The sequence below is a fragment of the Lissotriton helveticus genome, chromosome 9, assembly GCF_964261635.1.
Source record: "Lissotriton helveticus chromosome 9, aLisHel1.1, whole genome shotgun sequence".
NCBI classification, from domain to species: domain Eukaryota; kingdom Metazoa; phylum Chordata; class Amphibia; order Caudata; family Salamandridae; genus Lissotriton; species Lissotriton helveticus.
The window spans coordinates 1,143,348,351-1,143,370,651 of record NC_136070.1 but is presented as its reverse complement, the minus strand read 5'-3'; the positions used below and the strand labels follow the sequence as shown (position 1 = coordinate 1,143,370,651).

At 45.5% G+C, this 22,301-nt stretch overlaps 1 protein-coding gene across 1 annotated transcript in view; it reads left to right on the top strand.

The window, feature by feature from the left end:
* The first annotated feature begins 791 nt into the window (after positions 1-791).
* Positions 792-22,301, top strand: part of CCDC66 (coiled-coil domain containing 66) — a 275,197-nt gene continuing 253,687 nt past the window's right edge. Inside the window, exon 1 of the mRNA XM_078661583.1 lies at positions 792-926. Coding sequence (XP_078517709.1) covers positions 916-926 — 11 coding nt within the window. The 5' untranslated portion in view covers positions 792-915. The remainder of the gene's footprint in view (positions 927-22,301) is intronic.

Sequence of the window (22,301 nt, the reverse complement as noted above, 5' to 3'; positions counted from 1 at the left end):
TCATCATCAAAAACCAAACGTGTAACAAACAAAGTATTATGACCCGTTTTTGGAAAATCATTATGATTCTAAATACGATTACAGGATGCGCTGCTGTACTACAATAATGCAGATTTGCACAAATAACAAAAGCAATCATTTCGAAAAATGAAATGTCAATTAAAACGCCAACAGGGTAGATAAAACCGTACCGTAATTAAAGGCAAGGTCTAGATAGCCTTGGGTCTGCCACCTAAGGATAGTTTAAACTTGCAAGCAAACCCCTAATGGATGAGAGCGATGTATCATAGACAAATGTTTCAGCCATCTGTGAATATGTACGTTTCAACGATAGGAATGCCGAATCTGAAATAAAGGCATATTCTGAGGCGAATAAAGAAAGTTCTTTATTTTAGAAAGCAGTAATCAACATTTCTACGTAAGACTAGAAAAAAACCAATTAAAAAAAACTATTTGAACTAAAATTAAACTATTTTAAGAATTCTAATTTTGTATTTGGCGCTCTTGAAAATAGGGTAGCTCTTGCTAGAAGTATCAATTTATCTGAGAATCTTTTACTTTTTCGAGCTCAGTTTGAGTTGCTGATTCATTTATTGGAAAAATGAGCACTGCAAAATGGCCACATAATAAAACCTGCCCAAAGAGCCTGTCATCGTGGTTTAGCAAACTGACACATTTCGGTCGTCTCTTCTATTCTAGTGAATATGACCGCAGCCTCGAAGCAAGGAGCTCGCTGATTGGTCCAGAGGAGCGCCTGTGGGGCAATGGCTCATTAACTGATGGCAGCAACCATGGTATACAGTGTGACTCCAGGAAGTGCTTGCTGAAACTGGGATAAGCTGAGCTTGGTCTGGGTGTCATGGGAAAAGACCTTGCTTCGTTAGCTACTGGGGATCCTTGTACGGAGCAGCAGCGATGAATCTAGGGTAAGCGAGCACGCCTCTGGCTAGGGGATTTTGCCTTTACAAAGTATTCAGAATAGGTTTTAAGGCGATTTAGTGTGTTGTACCCGTGCACTGATTTGTAGTTTATGGTTCATTTTAAAGAACAATTGCAGCGGTTCCCTGCTAGTCTTTTCCTTGGTTGTTTTATCATCACAACAGGGCGAGTGTTTGCGCTCTAAAAGGGCACCAGAGCTCCTGGCTTGGAAACGGTAATGACCATGGACAATATTCTAGAAAGGCCCGCCTACAGTATGTTGCCGAAGCTGTAACGCGTTTTAGGCAACATGAATGATAGCGATATACTGTACACGACAGTGTGTTGCTGTCAGTGGTCGAAGTGGGGGAAACAAACTGTAGGGGAACTGTCAGTGGAGAATGGGAGGGTGGGAATAACCTGAAAATTGGGTCAGTGGGCTGAGTAAGAGGTGTGGCCAGAAAGAGCCAAACATCCCAATGTTTTGTATTTATTTGTCATTTCACTGGCCAGTCACAGCTTATTATGTTATTTAATTCAACCAGTGGATACACATGTTTATTTAAGGTTTAATATGATTTATTGACATTAAAATGTATTCGCGAAGTGGAATATGTTTCTAATCACAGAATGTCCCAAATACGATTAAAAGTGGAATAACAAGCCATTTTTCTCCGAGCCGTGCAGTTTTTGTCATTAGCACTTCTCAAGTCAAAGTCAAAGATTTTTTATTTGTTTTGGTACTCAACTGAGGACCACAAATTTAACAAGCATTAGAAATGCAATCGGGCTCGGATTTATTTGAGTTTGAGCTAATGGCATTGTAAATGCCAATGTCTTTTTGCCATGTGTTATGGAGTGTGTGCATGTGGTGTGTAGTGGAAGTATCTTGGTTGAATTGTAATTTTACCAATGGTGGCATGCTGTGCTTTATATGAATATGTTTAAAAGTAAAGTGTACCATACTGCGATTGCTTGGTGGAAAAGTGCACTGCCGGCTGGAGGTGTGTGTGCCTGGTGGAAGGGTGCACTGACGGCTGGTGGGTGTGTGCTTGGTAAAAGCGTGCACAGATGGATGATGGTTGTTGGTGTTTGTGCATGGTGAAAGCATTCATTGACGGCTGGGGGTGTGTTGTTGTGTGTGTTGTTTTCTGTGTGCTGGTGAGTGTGTGGTGGTGAGTCTGTGGGGGTGAGCCTGGGGAGTGAGTGTGGTGGTGAGTGTGTTGTGTTGAGTGGTGACAAGTGTGTGGTGTTGAGAGACTGAGGTGTGTGGTTTGTGTGTGCGTTATGTGTGTGTGGTGTATGTGTGTGTGGTGTTTTCTGCACACTCACACACTGCCCCTACACATTCACACACTGCTCACCCGCACACTCCCAATGTCACCCTGCATAGTCACACACTGTTTACCCTGCACACTCATTCTGCACACTCACACAATGTGCACCCTGACACACTGTCTCTGCAGTCACTCTGCACTCACTGTCACTCTGCACTCACTGTCACTCTGCACTCACTGTCACTCTGCACTCACTGTCACTCTGCACTCACTGTCACTCTGCACTCACTGTCACTCACTGTCACTCTGCACTCACTGTCACTCTGCACTCGCTGTCACTCTGCAATCACTGTCACTCTGCACTCATTGTCACTCTGCACTCACTGTCACTCTGCAATCACTGTCACTCTGCACTCACTGTCACTCTGCACTCACTGTCACTCTGCACTCACTGTCACTCTGCACTCACTCTGCACTCACTGTCACTCTGCACTCACTCTACAGTCACTCTGCCCTCACTGTCACTCTGCACTCACTGTCACTCTGCTGTCACTCTGCAATCACTGTCACTCTGCACTCACTGTCACTCTGCACTCACTGTCACTCTGCACTCACTGTCACTCTGCACTCACTGTCACTCTGCACTCACTCTGCACTCACTGTCACTCTGCATACAGTCACTCTGCCCTCACTGTCACTCTGCCCTCACTGTCACTCTGCCCTCACTGTCACTCTGCACTCACTGTCACTCTGCACTCACTCTGCACTCACTGTCACTCTGCAATCACTGTCACTCTGCACTCACTGTCACTCTGCACTCACTGTCACTCTGCACTCACTGTCACTCTGCACTCACTGTCACTCTGCACTCACTGTCACTCTGCACTCACTGTCACTCTGCACTCACTGTCACTCTGCACTCACTGTCACTCTGCACTCACTGTCACTCTGCACTCACTCTGCACTCACTGTCACTCTGCACTCACTGTCACTCTGCACTCACTGTCACTCTGCACTCACTGTCACTCTGCACTCACTGTCACTCTGCACTCACTGTCACTCTGCACTCACTGTCACTCTGCACTCACTGTCACTCTGCACTCTACAGTCACTCTGCACTCTACAGTCACTCTGCACTCTACAGTCACTCTGCACTCTACAGTCACTCTGCACTCACTGTCACTCTGCACTCACTGTCACTCTGCACTCACTCTGCACTCACTGTCACTCTGCACTCACTCTACAGTCACTCTGCACTCTACAGTCACTCTGCACTCTACTGTCACTCTGCACTCTACTGTCACTCTGCACTCTACTGTCACTCTGCACTCACTGTCACTCTGCACTCACTGTCACTCTGCTGTCACTCTGCACTCACTGTCACTCTGCACTCACTGTCACTCTGCTGTCACTCTGCACTCACTGTCACTCTGCACTCAGTCACTCTGCTGTCACTCTGCACTCACTGTCACTCTGCACTCACTGTCACTCACTGTCACTCTGCACTCACTCTACAGTCACTCTGCACTCACTGTCACTCTGCACTCACTGTCACTCTGCACTCACTGTCACTCTGCACTCACTGTCACTCTGCTGTCACTCTGCACTCACTGTCACTCTGCACTCACTGTCACTCTGCACTCACTGTCACTCACTGTCACTCTGCACTCACTCTACAGTCACTCTGCACTCACTGTCACTCTGCACTCACTGTCACTCTGCTGTCACTCTGCACTCACTGTCACTCTGCACTCACTGTCACTCTGCACTCGCTGTCACTCTGCACTCGCTGTCACTCTGCACTCGCTGTCACTCTGCACTCGCTGTCACTCTGCACTCGCTGTCACTCTGCACTCGCTGTCACTCTGCACTCGCTGTCACTCTGCACTCACTCTGCACTCACTGTCACTCTGCACTCACTGTCACTCTGCACTCACTGTCACTCTGCACTCACTGTCACTCTGCACTCACTGTCACTCTGTGGAAGGGTGCACTGACGGCTGGTGGGTGTGTGCTTGGTAAAAGCGTGCACAGATGGATGATGGTTGTTGGTGTTTGTGCATGGTGAAAGCATTCATTGACGGCTGGGGGTGTGTTGTTGTGTGTGTTGTTTTCTGTGTGCTGGTGAGTGTGTGGTGGTGAGTCTGTGGGGGTGAGCCTGGGGAGTGAGTGTGGTGGTGAGTGTGTTGTGTTGAGTGGTGACAAGTGTGTGGTGTTGAGAGACTGAGGTGTGTGGTTTGTGTGTGCGTTATGTGTGTGTGGTGTATGTGTGTGTGGTGCTTTCTGCACACTCACACACTGCCCCTACACATTCACACACTGCTCACCCGCACACTCCCAATGTCACCCTGCATAGTCACACACTGTTTACCCTGCACACTCATTCTGCACACTCACACAATGTGCACCCTGACACACTGTCTCTGCAGTCACTCTGCACTCACTGTCACTCTGCACTCACTGTCACTCTGCACTCACTGTCACTCTGCACTCACTGTCACTCACTGTCACTCTGCACTCACTGTCACTCTGCACTCGCTGTCACTCTGCAATCACTGTCACTCTGCAATCACTGTCACTCTGCACTCATTGTCACTCTGCACTCATTGTCACTCTGCACTCACTGTCACTCTGCACTCACTGTCACTCTGCACTCACTGTCACTCTGCACTCACTGTCACTCTGCACTCACTGTCACTCTGCACTCACTGTCACTCTGCACTCACTGTCACTCTGCACCCACTCTGCACTCACTGTCACTCTGCACTCACTCTACAGTCACTCTGCCCTCACTGTCACTCTGCACTCACTGTCACTCTGCTGTCACTCTGCAATCACTGTCACTCTGCAATCACTGTCACTCTGCACTCACTGTCACTCTGCACTCACTGTCACTCTGCACTCACTGTCACTCTGCATACAGTCACTCTGCCCTCACTGTCACTCTGCCCTCACTGTCACTCTGCCCTCACTGTCACTCTGCCCTCACTGTCACTCTGCACTCACTCTGCACTCACTGTCACTCTGCACTCACTGTCACTCTGCACTCACTGTCACTCTGCACTCACTGTCACTCTGCACTCACTGTCACTCTGCACTCACTGTCACTCTGCACTCACTCTGCCCTCACTGTCACTCTGCCCTCACTGTCACTCTGCACTCACTGTCACTCTGCACTCACTGTCACTCTGCACTCACTGTCACTCTGCACTCACTGTCACTCTGCACTCTACAGTCACTCTGCACTCTACAGTCACTCTGCACTCTACAGTCACTCTGCACTCTACAGTCACTCTGCACTCTACAGTCACTCTGCACTCTACAGTCACTCTGCACTCTACAGTCACTCTGCACTCACTGTCACTCTGCACTCACTCTGCACTCACTGTCACTCTGCACTCACTCTACAGTCACTCTGCACTCTACAGTCACTCTGCACTCTACAGTCACTCTGCACTCTACTGTCACTCTGCACTCTACTGTCACTCTGCACTCACTGTCACTCTGCACTCACTGTCACTCTGCTGTCACTCTGCACTCACTGTCACTCTGCACTCACTGTCACTCTGCTGTCACTCTGCACTCACTGTCACTCTGCACTCAGTCACTCTGCTGTCACTCTGCACTCACTGTCACTCTGCACTCACTGTCACTCACTGTCACTCTGCACTCACTCTGCACTCACTCTACAGTCACTCTGCACTCACTGTCACTCTGCACTCACTGTCACTCTGCACTCACTGTCACTCTGCACTCACTGTCACTCTGCTGTCACTCTGCACTCACTGTCACTCTGCACTCACTGTCACTCTGCACTCACTGTCACTCACTGTCACTCTGCACTCACTCTACAGTCACTCTGCACTCACTGTCACTCTGCACTCACTGTCACTCTGCTGTCACTCTGCACTCACTGTCACTCTGCACTCGCTGTCACTCTGCACTCGCTGTCACTCTGCACTCGCTGTCACTCTGCACTCGCTGTCACTCTGCACTCGCTGTCACTCTGCACTCGCTGTCACTCTGCACTCACTCTGCACTCACTGTCACTCTGCACTCACTGTCACTCTGCACTCACTGTCACTCTGCACTCACTGTCACTCTGCACTCACTGTCACTCTGCACTCACTGTCACTCTGCACTCACTGTCACTCTGCACTCAGTCTGCACTCACTGTCACTCTGCACTCAGTCTGCACTCACTGCCACTCTGCACTCAGTCTGCACTCACTGCCACTCTGCACTCTCAATATGCACTCTCAAACTGCACTCTCATACTGCACTCTCAAACTACACTCTCAAACTACACTCTCAAACTACACTCTCAAACTACACTCTCAAACTGCACTCTCAAACTGCACTCTCAAACTGCACTCTCCACTCTCAAACTGCACTCTCAAACTGCACTCTCAAACTGCAATCTGCACTCTGCACTCTCATTCTGCACTCTCAAACTGCACTATCAATCTGCACTCTCAATCTGCACTCTCAAGTCTCATACTGCACTCTCAATCTGCACTCTCAATCTGCACTCTCAAACTGCACTCTCAAACTGCACTCTCAAACTGCACTCTCAAACTGCACTCTCAAACTGCACTCTCCACTCTCAATCTGCACTCTGCACTCTCAAACTGCACTCTGATTCTGCACTCTGATTCTGCACTCTGATTCTGCACTCTGCACTGCCCGTAGTCCCATCACACGCAGGCGGCTATGCCCGAAAACAAATGGAAGCGCACTAGCTGGTAAAACAGTCCTGAGGGTTAATGCTCCTGCTGCTGAGGTATGGGTGTAGCCTGCAGGTCTCAGGGAAGAATCCAATGGACAAACCTAGGTGAGCGACTGTACATTCTCTAAGCTCCGTGTTTAATTTGCAGATCACACCCTCGTATCCGGGTAAGATAGCTCAGTTGGTTAATGTTGCTGCAATCTTTGTATATTCACGAGGCAGAAGTTAAAGATCCATGCGAATGGGGCCTCTTATTAGTGACGTGTCGGGCTGTAAAGGATGCCATTGGTTCTCGACGGAGGTCACAGAGGGTGAATGTACCAGTGACCGCGATCTACGACATTAAAGGTGAAGCCCCTCAGGCTCGGTCTCATGACTGGAACAGAGACGCCCCCTTTCGATTCCCCATTCGTCTCAGACAGCTGACCCTACGCCCCCGCCCCCATAACAAGCGCCTCTGTTGTGGTGCGGTGCCCCCGATAGCGTCTGGGATCAGCATTGTCAAGCGCTGCAGCCACAAACACAAAACGGGGGAGAGCCGATCATACAATCTGTTTATTGCTGGCATCATTGGAGTGGGGAGTCCCCCGAGGGGGTTTGGGGGGGGGGCTTTGATGGTCTGTGCTGTAAACAAGGCATTGCCTTTACAAACTACAGCCATATATTATTACCCCAAACATGTGACACCAAGCGAGTTTACGGGGCCAACATTTCAGAAAGAGCGGGCGCTTTGAAGCAGGCGCTTTCCATTGGAGCGCTACTGTGAGGCTTCGGGCCGGCCGCGCGGTCAGTCTTGGAGATGCCAGAGACCATTAACGAGCCTCTCCCAGCCAAGTGGGCTTCCGGTACCCATGTCAACATAATAGGAGGATTAAGTGTTAGGGTGGTAAGATGACTTGGGGTGCCTTGGGTTTGAGTTAGAGCAGGCGGCCTCCATCTTCCATTCCATTCTGGTCAATGCCGATAATCACGGAGTCCGAATTGGTAGGGAATTCCAAATAGTATTTATATCGACGCAAATCTAAACCCCAGGGCACCAGACACCATATAAAAACAAGTAAACATTAGTCTTGCACAAGCAGGATTTTTTATAACAACGAACCTACATCCATGTTTTTCAACACACTCACCCATGGAATAGTAAACAACTGCATTTCCTTTATGGGTCCAGCAAAACGCAGTTTATTACAAGTTCAGCAACCTCGTTTAACAGGATATTTTAGGCAACCCCCCCCCCCAGTTGTCCTGTTTCGCCGATACAGATGAGGGAGGGGGCCTGTCTCAGCGCCGGATGAGTGAGGCTAAGAAGCCCTTTCCCGGCCTGGCATGGAGCAGCTGCGCGCTGAGCGCTGCTGAATGGTGAACGCGCCCGGCCATCTGGATTCACTTACGGAGGCACCCTGACAGCTCCTAATTATAATTAATGTACTTCTTTGCGCGAGCACGAACGAAAAATGCCCAACATGGCGGATGAAAACTACATTTACCCTATCACTTCAAGCCTATTAAAACGACAACACAAGGAAGACGAATCACTGGCCAGATGACAGAACACACTAAGGAATGTGTGGAATTTGTCTCGCCAAAGCCCTAGGAGATACTTTTTTTTCCTCTTCTTTAACATTAGGATCTCGAAACTCCTCCCACTTACGTGGGCGGAGGCCTCGCCCTAAAAACAAATTACATAAGGATAAATCAACAAAAGTTAGTATAATATTAAAAAAGATTTTAGAAATTTGTAAAAATTATAACAAACCCATTCACTGGGTGGTTGTTTGCCCACTAGTAACACATTTTTTACTGTAGTAATTTTACATTTGCGATATATCGGGTCAAGATATCTTGCCCGTGCTGAAACTATATTTGGATGGGGACATACGAATAAAATATGCTCAATGTCCTGATCACCTCCTTGACAGAGTTTACATATCGGGGAACCAGCTAGTGACCATCTAGAGGTAAAGGTAGACACGGGTAATATACCTAAGCGCAACATTGTTATAGCCCTTCTTGCACCGTGCGTAAGGGAAAACCCTATATATGGCTGTATTTGCTTGTATTCCAATGTTTCAGTATAGAGTTTGTATGTGGATAACTTACTGCAATATGCAAGATCAAGATCAAAGCTCAGTCTTGGTGTGAAGCATTTTAGAAAGAGTTTCAATTGAGAATTAGACCAGGTAAGAAAAATGTCTTTAGTAAGATTAGCAATTTCAAATGCCACTGACATATTCCTGTAAAAATTGAGTTTTAATGCATCTAATTCAAATGTCTCGATCTTTAGCAAGGATCGCAATGTTCCTTCCTTTGCATGCAGGATATTATAAGCCCATCTGATGACGTTGGTGACAGCTGTAGCATATGAGCTTGTTATTGAAAATTCCAGTCTTAGAGCTTGAACAGGTGTTGATTTAGAAACCTTTAAGATTTTTTTCAAAATTTTCCCTTCAGTTAGGTCCATATAGGACCATTGCTTTATTGGTATGTGCTCAGTTGCATAAGATAAAACCGGCGGAATTTTTGCACTATACACTTTTAGCAAAGAAGAGAAGTGCCTATTTCCTGTGGCAGAGTACAATCTGGAGAGAGCCCCGGCATGTAATTCTGATTTTCTCATTAAATTGTTTATCTGTTTTGTATTTTGCAAGTTCTTTGTGAAAATCCTGCCGAGGTAAGTATATTGTTATTGTTATTCTTATTGTTATTTTTGATTTGTAACGCGCCCAATCACCTGCAGGCCTCTAAGCGCTCAGAAATCGATGGTGCAAAACAACAACTTTAGCAACACAGAGAGGCAACCACTAGCCTAGTTGGCACTCAAGGACCTCCTAAACAGCAGCGTTTTTAACCCCTTTCTAAAGCGTAGGAGGTTCTCTTCCCTGCGCAGCGGTTCAGGTAGTGTGTTCCATAGTTGAGGAACCAACACCGAGAAGGCTCTTCCACCCTTGGTGACAAATTTATACCGAGGGCAGACCAACAGTTGAGAGTCTGAGGATCTGAGAGTTCTCATTGGGCTGTACACCGCCACACGGTCTTTAATGTATGCAGGCGCCATGCCATAGATGGCTTTGTGGGCTATACATAAACTTTTGAATTCCACTCGCTCCTTAATAGGGAGCCAGTGGAGGCTCTGTAACAGGGGAGATGCTTTAGTTCGTCTTGGCAATCTAAAAATGAGGCGAGCAGCATCATTCATCACCACCTGTAGCCTATTTGTCAGGGTTTTTGGCAGACCAAGGTAGAGGGCATTTCCATAGTCTATCCTTGAGAGCACGGTGGCTGCGACAATGGAGCGTAGCATGGATTGGGAGATGACGGGTACTAGCTTCCGTAGCTGTCGGATGATATTGGTACAGCTACCCACCACTGCAGAGATCTGATTACCCATTGATAGGTCACAGTCTAATTTAATTCCCAGACTCTTCACATTCAGGCTAGGTTTTGGAGCCGGGCCTAGCTCTGCGGGCCAGTAGAGGTCACACCATGGTGAAGTGGCGGATGGGATCACCAGTACCTCAGTCTTATCTGGGTTGATTTTTAAAAGGTTCCCTTTTTTTATTCATCTACTTCCTCTACTCTAATCCCATCAAGTTTCCAACAGTATTTTACACTTTGTTTCCTACCAGAAAAAGCTACCACTTTGGTTTTTGTTAAGTTTGGAATTAAAAAATGATCCTTTGAGTAGTCGTTTAAAGTATCCAGTAACTTTTGCAAACCAAAAGGTGTAAGGTCCAGCATTACAATGTCAGCTGCGTATAGCAGAGCGTGAACACTATGTGAAGCAATCTTTGGAGGCAAACTAGAGCATTGTTGCAAATGGTGCGGTAAATCACTAAGATATAGTGAAAATAATATTGGTGCTAAAAGGCACCCTTGTTTGAGGCCATTAGCGGTTTTGATCGATTTGGTTAGTCCTTTTTCACTCCCCATTTGCACCTGGGACCAAGTGTTAGTATGAAGTTTGATTACGATCTGCAGTAGATATTCTGGAATTCCCAGTCTCCTTAACTTTTTCCACAGTGTAGGTTTGTCCACGCGATCGAACGCTGTAGAATAGTCAATAAACGCAGCATACACTGGTTGTGATTTCTGTACGATGTATTTATCTAAAATTGTCTGGAGAATTGATATGTTATCAGTAACTGAATGGTTAGGTCGAAAGCCTGCTTGGTACTTAGGTATTAAACCCTGCGAGAAGGCCCAGTCTTTTAGTCTATCCAAAACCTCTGCAGCGAAGATTTTTCCTGTAGCCTCCATCAACGCTATTTGGCGATAGTTGCCAGCGGTATTTTTACTCCCCTTCTTATATATGGGAATTATAATACTCCCCTGCCACGACTTTGGTAGTCTCCCAGTACTGAGGATATAGTTGAAGAGCGGTAGTAACATCTGACTCCATTCTTTAGGATATGACTGCAAAACCTTAATGGGTATTTGATCAGGACATGACGCTGCGGTGCTTCTTGCTTTACTGATATGCATTTCTATAGAAAATGCTGTAGTTTTTGCTATCGGAATTGATTTATTTTCCAAAATAATGTCGGTGTCTTTTCTGTCTGATTTAATTACATTTTCCTTATATAGGTCGGTTAGATAGATTTCCCATTCCTGCGGTGGAACTGGTATAGCATGTAGTTTCTTTTTTGTTCCTGTCATTTTGGCAATCAGGGACCAATATTTTCTTTGATTGTATTTTTTAGCCGCTACTTGGATATCAACCCAATTTTTATCCTGCAACATTCTTTTTTGGCTAATCTTCTCTCTTATTAATTGGTTTTTTAATTTATTAATTTCTTGTTGAATTACAGGTGAAAATTTCAGGTATTGACCTCGAATAAGTTTATTGAGCTTCCTGGAGGTCACAGTTCTCCTGGTTGTATTTTTGTTGTACATCTTGTAATTTCTCTTTTTATCTTGTTTTATCCTATCTAAGAGAGCTCTCTTAAGATTGATGATAATACTTTCAAAGTTTGTTATTTGGTCACTAGAATGTATACTAGTTAAAAATTGACTATGTGAGATCATTTCAGTGATATGGTCCAAGGTCGCCGAGTTCCAAAAGATCCGTCTCTGATTGTTGTTAATTTCAATATTACTTTTATGGAACATGATTCGGTTTGACGAGGAGGGCATAGCCGACCAACCAGTATTTAGGTGTAAAAGAGCATGGTCGCTATCGTCTGAAAAGTTGATACTCCAATATGTAACTGTATCCACTAGCTCCATGCCCCATATTATATAGTCAATAATTGTTAGAGATCCTTTCCCTCGTCTTGTAAAAGACGCCGGTATGTCTCCATCGACGTTGCCATTCAGAATTGTCCCATTTAGATTTGGCAAACATGCTAATAACAGTTTTCCTCTCTTGTCTGAAGCTTTCCCTTTAGGAAATATTGGGATAGATAGTTCCAGCGATTCTTCTTCATATAGTTTTGCCCATTTTCCGATCTCGACATTAGAAATTTTTCCATTCAGGTCGCCCATAATTAAATATGACATATTTGCTCGGTCTTCGATTATCTGTGCTATTGCATCCAAGGTTTCCACAAAAGTGACGTCCTGGTTGGTGCCAGGGGGGACATACATATTAAAGAGTAGAAAGGCCTTTTTTTGGTCTAGGTTGTGAATCTTCAGCGAAACCTTAATACATTGAAAGTTATCAGAATTAGACTCAACAACTTCTTGAGACCATGAATGATCCTCACTCAACAAAATTGCCAATCCGCCCTTTGCGTGGCCTCGGTTTGTAGCTTTAGCTGGAATATCATAGACATAGTAGCCCATCTGGTTAAGAGATTTTATTGCCCATGTTTCCTGCAAAGCTAAAATATCAGGATAATTTTTGAGAGCTTCATTCATTTTATTATTTGTTTTTCCGGCTATGTTCCATGAAGTGATCTTTAAGCCATTGTTAAACAGTAAGTTGTTGTTGGTGAAATAATTTATTACTGTTTAAGGTCTCCGAGACCCAAGCCCAAGACTTTGTTGATTTTTTGACCTCTGTTGCTTCTTGGTCTTGGCTCCAGACTTTCCTTTCGCCATTATTCACCTGAATTTTCAAAATTTCCTTTCTTGCGCGAGTTGATCCTAAATCATCTTGGTTAGAGTTATTAGAATAACAATTCTCAATAGGGGTATTCAAGTTAGTGCCTAGGAGGCCAGTAATCCTGTTCTTTAATTTTAATTTCCTTAGGTAGAAATCTTTCAATGACATCATAACCACATTTATGTAATGTTTCTTTTTCCTTTATGATAATCCCAGGAAGAACTGATGACCAAAATGCTACTTCGCTATTTTATGATTTTCTTTTATGGGGAAAGTTACCAGATCTATTTCTTTGCTGGTTATAGATTGTAAAGGATGTATTTGCTGTAGCAGATTAATTATTCTTCCTCGATTTAATGGTAAATTATCGGTAGGAAAGAGTTCCTCAAACTGTAAACGGTTAGTCAAGATTTGTTCACCGCCTAGAGGCATCTTATTATTATTCTCACTTATTTCCTTATTTGTCTGACCTGCTCTATCAGTTACTTTAGATGGTATATATTCATTCGCTTTATAGTTCAATAACTTTATTGATGGTATATTTTTTCTAACACTAGTTGCCTCTACTAAAGGAAAGTTGGATATTATTTTATCGTTTTGTCCCTCTTGGTTTTTTAGGTCTCGCCTGTCGATGCGCATCGAGCAAGCGAGACTATAGGGGCTCATCGACTCTTTATCTAACTTGCAAGGAATCGTGGCGATTCCTTGCAGTGCCCGTGACTTTTAAGCTCAATGCGCATGTGCATTGAGCTTAAAAGCGCGTGCACAGCCGCCCGCATTCCTCCGACACCTTTGAAGTGAAGCTTAGCTTCACTTCAAAGGCCCGGCTTCTTCACACCCACATGCCGCTCTGCCCCGCTCCGCCCCCTCCCCTGAGTCATCCTGCCTGCCCAGACTTCTCCTCCCCCCTACTTACATCCCGCTTTCACTTGTTCTATTCTAACTGGTCAGCATGTTCTTTCACAAGCGTGTTCTTCCCTGCGTATTTCTGTCCGTGGGGCTACAGAATGCCAAACATCGGAGGTTTATAGCCTTTACTAGTTTCTCTTAACTTCTTCCCACACACTTCTGCCTTTCGTCCTGCCTAAGCCGCTCACACTTTTACCCTGCCTCCCCCACCGCCCATCACAACATTTTTGCAGGTCTCCCCCTTTCACCACTGTCAGCCATGCACTACCGCTCCACCCTGGCTCTGTCTACTCAACCACACTTCTTTCGACCACTGGACCGTTCCACTCCTCCTCCCACCCCTTAACACTTTCCAACCGCTCATTCCTCCCCAAGTAGTCACTCCTCTGCTTTTCATCCCTCAATTTGTGTACTCACCCATCGGCCCTCCGCTCCCTCCCGCAGTCCCCCATCCACCTATCGCTCTCACCTCTGCACCCGCCTCTCTCACTTTTCTTAACTGCTTCTCCTAATCCGCTCGCATCCTCTCTCTCCATTCTACCCGTCAATCACCCCGACCGGGACTCTCGCCGGTTTATCCGTCAGTCCCTCACCTATCCACTGATCCTTCACCCATCAACCCTTACCCTTCCTTTACGGTGCCTATTACTACCCCAAACATCTCTTCTCCATCCGCTTGTTTCTTTCTCACCTCATCCACCTCAACCTCCGCACTGTCCCAATCTGAACTCCTCGCCCACTGCTCTTTATTTCTCTCACTCATCCGTCCGGTTCCTTTCCCTCTCCTGTCACCTCACACTATTGTTTCTTTCTTAACTCTGCGCCCTGTACCCCGACCTCAGCCTCTGCACCCGGCTCCTATATGTCACATCCACCTCACTATTGTCTTCCTCTCATCTTTGCACCCTCTTCTCATCACTCACCCTCCACCCATCTCTCACTTTCACCCTCTCCCATCTCTCATCACCTCCAACCTCTTCTCACCCCTCCACCCTGGTCCCACCTCAAACCCTCCACTTTGTTTCCATCACTCCCCCTTGCCCCCTCCCCCTGTTCCTATCTCTCACCCACCATGATTATGCTTGTCTCTTACTCCCGCTCCACTGTTTTTCTTCACCTACTGTTCGAGTCCCTCCCCAACTATTGTTTTCTCTTCTTTCGCCCCTCTCCCATCTCTCACCCTCCCTAGTTCACTTATCCCCGGATAGGTGTTGTCTCAGTATGCCGACTTGCTCAGCAGATCAGTTCTCCCTGCTGGGTCTGACCCCCTGGCACCAGGCCACATTCAGCTTGGGTACTTTTGTCTTTCAGGTGCTCCCTCGGACCCACCAAACACCTCTTCCTGGGTTTCAACACCAGATCTGACAGCCATCCCTCCTCCCTGTTCCGATACCCAAACAGTCAAGAACTGACTTGTAAAGGACATGTGCGTGCCCGAAATCACTACGTTTTTTTCGATTCTGCATCCCTGGATAAACAAGAACTCATTATTCACACATCCATGCTTTACACAGCATATATGTAAAAACAGCTTGTGTACTTTTACACAATGTCGCACAGATTTCCTTCGCGGAAATGTGCCCTGACTTGTGGTACTACCAGCAGAGCAGTAACCAGGGTGCCAGGGGCCCGAATGCAAGAAAGGAGAATGCACCACACCATCTCTCCATGTCCTGATTTGGTAACAAAAATCAGCAATAAGTAGGGGGGACGGGCCCTTTAAACTGCTGAGCCCCGGTGTCACTGCACCTGCTTCACTCCTGATAGATATGCCTCTGGGTAATGCGCCCAGTGCATATTGCGATCCCACGTGAAAGAGATTGCGGAACAAATTGCTAAGTCTGTAAACATACACAGTGAAAGGGAGTTATTTACAAAAGGTTTCGCTGGGGCTTAGTCTCGTCATTGGCTGTCTCCTGCTGCTAACCGTGCCCCTTTTCCTTGTTGGCAATTCTAAATGCACTAACTCTAATGCTGCGAGACCTATTGCATTTCCAATGCTTGTTTTAGGAGTGATTGTATTTTTGAATTTTAGCTTTCGGGATTTCTTTTTGTTAATTCTTCTTAGCGGTTTCCTTCTGTTTTTCCCTTTTTTTCTTGATTGAGTTTTGTTTGGGAGATCTTGTCATCTCCAACTTCATCAGGTGTAAGTTTAGTGGCGGTTCCTTGTTCTTCCTTGTCGGAACCTTTCTTTTGCAGGTTTAGTTTATTGGAAACCGAGAAAATAGGGTACTCTTTAATAGTGGGTAAAGGCTCTTCTCTAAAAAGTTTCTTCAAGGAGTATACTTTAACATCCTTAAGATTTTTCCGGATCTTTTTATTTGATTTTTTCTAATATTTTTACATCAAATATTTGGGTACTAACGTCGCATTTAATTTGAGGCTCAGTGCTTATGATGATGTTAGAAGAAATATTGTAGTTGTCCTGCTTCGCATCAGTTATCTGTTTATTATTTGTTGCATCGGCGAATTCTTTTTTCCTTTTTTCTTCGACTAAGAATTTTAATATGCCAATTTGGACATCCAAAGTTTGATCGGAGTTTTCCAAGATATTACCCAAAAAAGAAAGAACCGATTCCAATATTTCCTGTAAGGTATAAAGAGCTTTTGATATAGGTGTTGCGGTATTAGTTGAATTAATGTTATTTGGAAGAAATGGGTCCAATGAAGAATCCAGGACTATTTTGTGTTCTAATGATTGTTCCTGGGACCTGGTAAATGAATTATCTGGATTTGACTGAAGATCTAAGATATTTTCCATCGACTTCATGTCGTTTTGAAAAGGATCCTCAGTACAAGAAAGGCTACCTATTTGTTTTATAGGTGTTAGAGATGTTAGATGTGAGGACTCGTGAATCGGTATTTGTGATTCCTGTGTTGAAAATAAGTTCTTTTGGTTGGATTCAAGACCCAAAACACTTGAATTTTGAGTAGTTTGAAAGTCCGGGAGGGGCAACTCAGTTACCTCATTGATTTTAGTTGTTTCAATATTTGTAGGAATTTCCCGTACATAGGTAGAAGCTTGCTTTTTTGGTGATAAGGCTAAAAAATAGTTACTAATTGCCGGAGTTCTAGTTATCTGGCCGTGTTTTATTGCTTTGTCAGAAGATTTTCTGACTGCTTCCTCGGTGCCCATTCGCTTCATGAATATAGTGCGAGATCTAAGCTTTTTGAAAGCCATAAAGTTTTCCTGAGTCGAAATTTTCGAGGTTTCAGGATCTAATAGTTCGCAGTTAAAAAATGAAAATGAGGTGGCCCGTCCCGTCCTGGGACGTCCCCGGACGGCCACAGACGGCCCGCCCTTTGCCCGGGCTTCGCCCCGTGCTCCGACCCGCGCGCGTCCCGCGATGCGCGTTGCAGGGTATAATTATATAGTGTGTCGGGTTGTGGGGGCGTGGCACTGGGAGGGGGCGCGGCTCACGCGGGAAGAGGACCAGCTGAAGGTGTTGTATGCTGGTCCTCGCAGTCCCGGGGCCGGCGCCTCTCCCTCCTCTGCGGCCACAAAGGTGTTTGAAGGCTTTCTGCCAACTCCAGCAGCAGGTATGAAAGTTTATAAGCTACTCCAGTAGCGAGGGGAAAACAAACAGAGCAGCAGCAGCGTCTCTTTCACGAGCGGCTCCCGCGAAGCGGGGGCCGCGAGAAGTTATCGGCACTTGGCTGGGGGCGTGGCACTGGGAGGGGGCGCGCCTCACGCGGGAAGAGGACCAGCTGAAGGTGTTGTATGCTGGTCCTCGCAGTCCCGGGGCCGGCGCCTCTCCCTCCTCTGCGGCCACAAAGGTGTTTGAAGGCTTTCTGCCAACTCCAGCAGCAGGTATGAAAGTTTATAAGCTACTCCAGTAGCGAGGGGAAAACAAACAGAGCAGCAGCAGCGTCTCTTTCACGAGCACTTCTCCATTTTTCAACAAGAGCAGCTCAAACATGAATTGTGAATTATCCTAGTTTGCAAATGTTTTCCACATAATTATGGCTCTGCCATATTTGCCACGCAATACATAATCTGCTGCATATTCTGACGATTTTAAGAAAAAAAAATTTGTAGCTCAAACGGATCAAAAGTTACACAAAAATATGACTTGTGTTGCTGCGAAGTGAAGGGCCCTTTGCAAAGGTTGACTGGTCACCGTTCTCACTGCTACATTTGTATGTTATACTGGTACTAATCAGGCAAAATCTTTGCAGAGACTGTTAGCATGTGTAAAATTGTCAAAATAATCAAGGATCAGAAAATGTACCACATTACGCTGCAGCCTTTTTTTTTTTTTGCTGCATAATTTAGTCAACACTGCAAAATAATTTTGTCCTCCATTGATCCATAATTCCAGTGGCCACAAAGCAGGCAGCACATGTTAAAAGTGTTACTGCATGAAGCAGAGAGACCTTGAAGGTTGCAAAGTTTATCGTGCATTCAAATCCTGCATTGCCGATCCCTGGTGCTGAAACAAGGCTAATGGAGGTACTAATGGGTGAGGTGGACTAGCCTCAAGGGTTATGTGACATCAGTGACAGTCACTGTCACTCTAGGGTGTGCTGCTTCGTAGGGCTGACCGCAAGACTGGAGGTGAACTCGAGTATTGATTTGTGGTGGACAGGCCTTCAAGGTTAACCCATACTTGCCAGCACTAGGGTCCACCTGCTGGTGCTAAGACACAAGGCCTTCTAAGTTCTAGCTTGGAAATGTGCTCCCTCAGGAGTGCGGCCTGGTGGACTGGTCATGAAGGCTGAAGCTGTTTCCCATGTTCCAAAATTTAGCAGCTCTGGCTATAGTGCCACATCCTCTCCCCCACTGAACACCGTACTACCCCACTGAGAGAAACTCGCATTGCCTTCAGCCTCAACCCAATGGTGCCCCGCAATAAACACCCATATGCGACTCAATTCAAATTATGCACTAGACAAGAGTAATATGCTGCCTGAAGAAAAAAAAAAAAGTAAATAACCTCCTGGAAAAAGCAAACACTCAAAGGGGATGCAGGATTAAGTAAAGCATGTGAAATGTAAGCAGGAACAACATGTTTACCTTTATTCTTTTACACTAATTATTTAGAAATTAGTGTTTTTGGCTGAAAAGTTAAGGTCATGACTACAGGGACCCGTGTGAATGTCCATTGATTATATCCTTACAAAACGCAGGGTTTAAAAAGACCCCATCCCTGAACACCGATCCGCAGTACACACTTTATGAACTAAAATGAGGAAAACCGCTTTTATTGATCGCATTAAGGGCCTGCGTTCGGAGGTTTTCCGAGCCTCATCGCAATTTCAAAACTGACAGCCTCATTACAGTGGGGGCTGTCAGTTTTAAAAACGGTCGGACATTCCGGCTGGCTTCCAACGGGGGTCAAAGAGGCCATCTGCCAATAAAAACTGGAACATAATCCCTATGGATGCTGTCTTGCGTCGTCTGGATTATGATGTCAGTTTCCGGTACGGTTTCCATGCCGGGCTTTCTGACATTGGAAGTCTGTTGGAAGGTTACTTTGGGGGCCCCAAGCAGGGCCCCCTTCAGCAAGCGGCCTCCGGTTGAGGGATGAGGGACCTCACGGTGCAGGGATGAACATAAACTCCCTTTTCTATATAGTAGCTTGTGCTGGGGCTGGTTTCTGACTGCAAACACCCAGTGCAGCGTTTGGACGGCTCATACGACGATCTCCTTACGCACTGACCGGCAACAGGAGAACGTTCCTTTCACAAGTATACCGCGCACTAACCGCCGACGGAGCACCTTCATCGACACCGGCAATCCCCTTTAACAATATAAGGCGCCCGACTTGCCAGCAGAGACAGGTGGGACGGGCTGAATTCAAACGTCTTGCAATTATTAGAAATCAAGCTTTCACCGAACTTCCCAGCTTTTGTAGCCAAGTGCAAGATTGGTCCTGATGAGAACGACGCAATAATGTTAGTTCGAAAAGCGTAGTGGGATGAGTGAGGTATGAATGAGGATTGACTGGCAAACAATGAGTTTGTAATCACTGTAAATAACTTTTGTTGTGCACTCCAGATTTTTTAATATTTGTATCAAATTCGAGGAAATCACTATCAAAATAGAAGTGAAAAATTGAAAAATATATAAAAATCAGTTTTGATTCATTCAATAAACATATTGTTCAAGTCGTATGTTTATACAAATAAGTGTGTATTTTTGAATTTTGCGGCATTTGCACTGTTTTTGTTCATTATATGGTTTCTGACTGCAGCACAAGCTTCCATACAGAACAAGCATTTACAATGCAATGGTTTTGCCTTTGTTAAAGTTAGAGCTATTGGCATTGCTCTTGACATTATTTTTATTTACGTTTTTTTTTTAACATAAATAAATGGCATTGTCATTTACAATGCCAATAGCTTAATCTCTCGCAAATGCCACACACAAACACTCACAGAGACCCCCCCCACACACACAGAGCCCTTCCCCACACACACACCCACAGAGAGCCCCCCACACACACAGGCGAAACCTAAAAAGCACTGTCATAGCCAATAGCTCGCGCCTGTGCAATGGATATTGGCTGTGCCCATATCTTTTTGTAATTATATAAAGCAGTGCCGTTGCTGTGCAGCATTCTCTTGACATGAAGTTTGAGCATTTTGCGTTTAGTCTGGTACCAAAAAGATCAATTTGTGGATAACTTCATTCCTGACAACATATTTTGAATGAGGTTTACACTTAGCTACCACTAGTGATTTTCATTGTATTATATGCTTAGCAGATCTGCTTGCCAATTTAGGAGACCTGGTAGGTATAGTGCCTGGGAGTCTTATAAGAAGCCAATGCCGTATTGCTTGATAATCCAGAAACATAATTAGGGATCTGGTACCACCATGTTTGAATAGATAATACACTGTGGATGTGTTGGCTGTTTGGATCAACAATCTGTTTGTAGGAATGGAAGGATGAAAACCTTTCAAAGCTATAGTTACAGCTCTAAACTCTACCACATTTATATGAGAGTTGCAGTCTCTTCGACCTCAATTCCTGTAATAAGTCTTGTAGCTGGGCTACCACATCTATCAGAAGTGAATCTGTCACTATTGTCTCAGAAGGAAGGTTCTGGTTGGAATTAGTCCCTTTTAACAGATACTTTTTCTGAGACCCCACTTGAGTAAGTCTTTGGCTTGAACAGCGAGGATCAGCTTGTCTTCCTAGCGGTCATTGTGTTGGTTCCGCTGATCTTCCTTGCATTGTTGAAGAAGTCTCATATAAAGGTGTGCACTTGGAAGTAGAACAAGCATTGACATAGCCAATAGGTCTCGCTTTTGGAACCTTATAAGTGTCTAGCCACACAGCATATTATCCTAGGTGCTGTGACACCAGGGATTGAATAGTTAGCTAAACAATGTGGTCACAAACCAGTCTGGAGTGAAACAAAGATAGCTCGAGCAACTGGATGTCATGAATGCCAAAACAATGAGCTAATGTTTGTTTGATGAAAAAGAGGCAACATCTGACAATCCAGAAAAAAACTGTCAAGAAATATTTGATTTTGAGGTAAATAAAAAGTAATTTTGCCTGCCAGGTCTCTAGTTTACTACTTTGAAATCAAGCATGAATCCCAATGGGAAATAACTATGCCTAAAAGTACAGTTTTTAAAAACCAAATGCTATGATGCGGCCAGCCCTGGTGCCATGCCATAGAGCTCAATTTTAGAAGCAGGATTGAGTGGGCAAGTCAGGCGAGAGAGGGAAGTGGGTGTATTCAGAGACAGTGATCGAATGCAGGGAAGAAAGACACCACAGGCAGAAAAGCAAAACATGAGAGGCTGAGACAGGGACAACAAATGCTTCAGAGAGAGAAAGTGTGGAGCAGCAGCAAAGGACAGACCAGTCCGGCACTGTGCAAGAGCGAGAGACGCTTGTTTGTGGTTCTTGGCAGGCTTTGACTGGAGAGAAAAGACACTTCAGGGAAGATAATTAGAGGTTATGGAGACAGACAAAAGGCAGGGAGAAAGAGTGAGAAACAGTAAAGGAAGACAGAGTGTGAGACGGGAGAGAACGTGTAACTGAGACAGTGTGCAGGTGAGAAAGTATGAGAGGCTGTTGACTGCTGGCAGACTGAGACGGTAAAGAAATACTTTCAACAGGAGAGGGTTGGGTATAGAGACAGTCTACTGGGGGGTGAGGCGTTAGACTCAGTGAGATGTGGGATACCCGACAAAGAAGAGACACTACACGGAAGAGAGAGTGGGGTACAGAGAGTCTTCAGGGGGAAAAGGTGAGAGAGCTGGGAAACTCAACGAAGATAAAAACACCTTTTGTAGGAGCGGGTAGGGTCCAGAGACAGGGGGGTAGAAGGTAAGAGAGAGATAGGATATCCAGAAGAATAAGACAGAAGAGACCAAGACCTCACAAAATAAATGTTGGGGTATAGAGACAGCAGTGGAGAGGCGGGAGAACGAGCAAGAGATCGGAAGCAGGGAAGGGA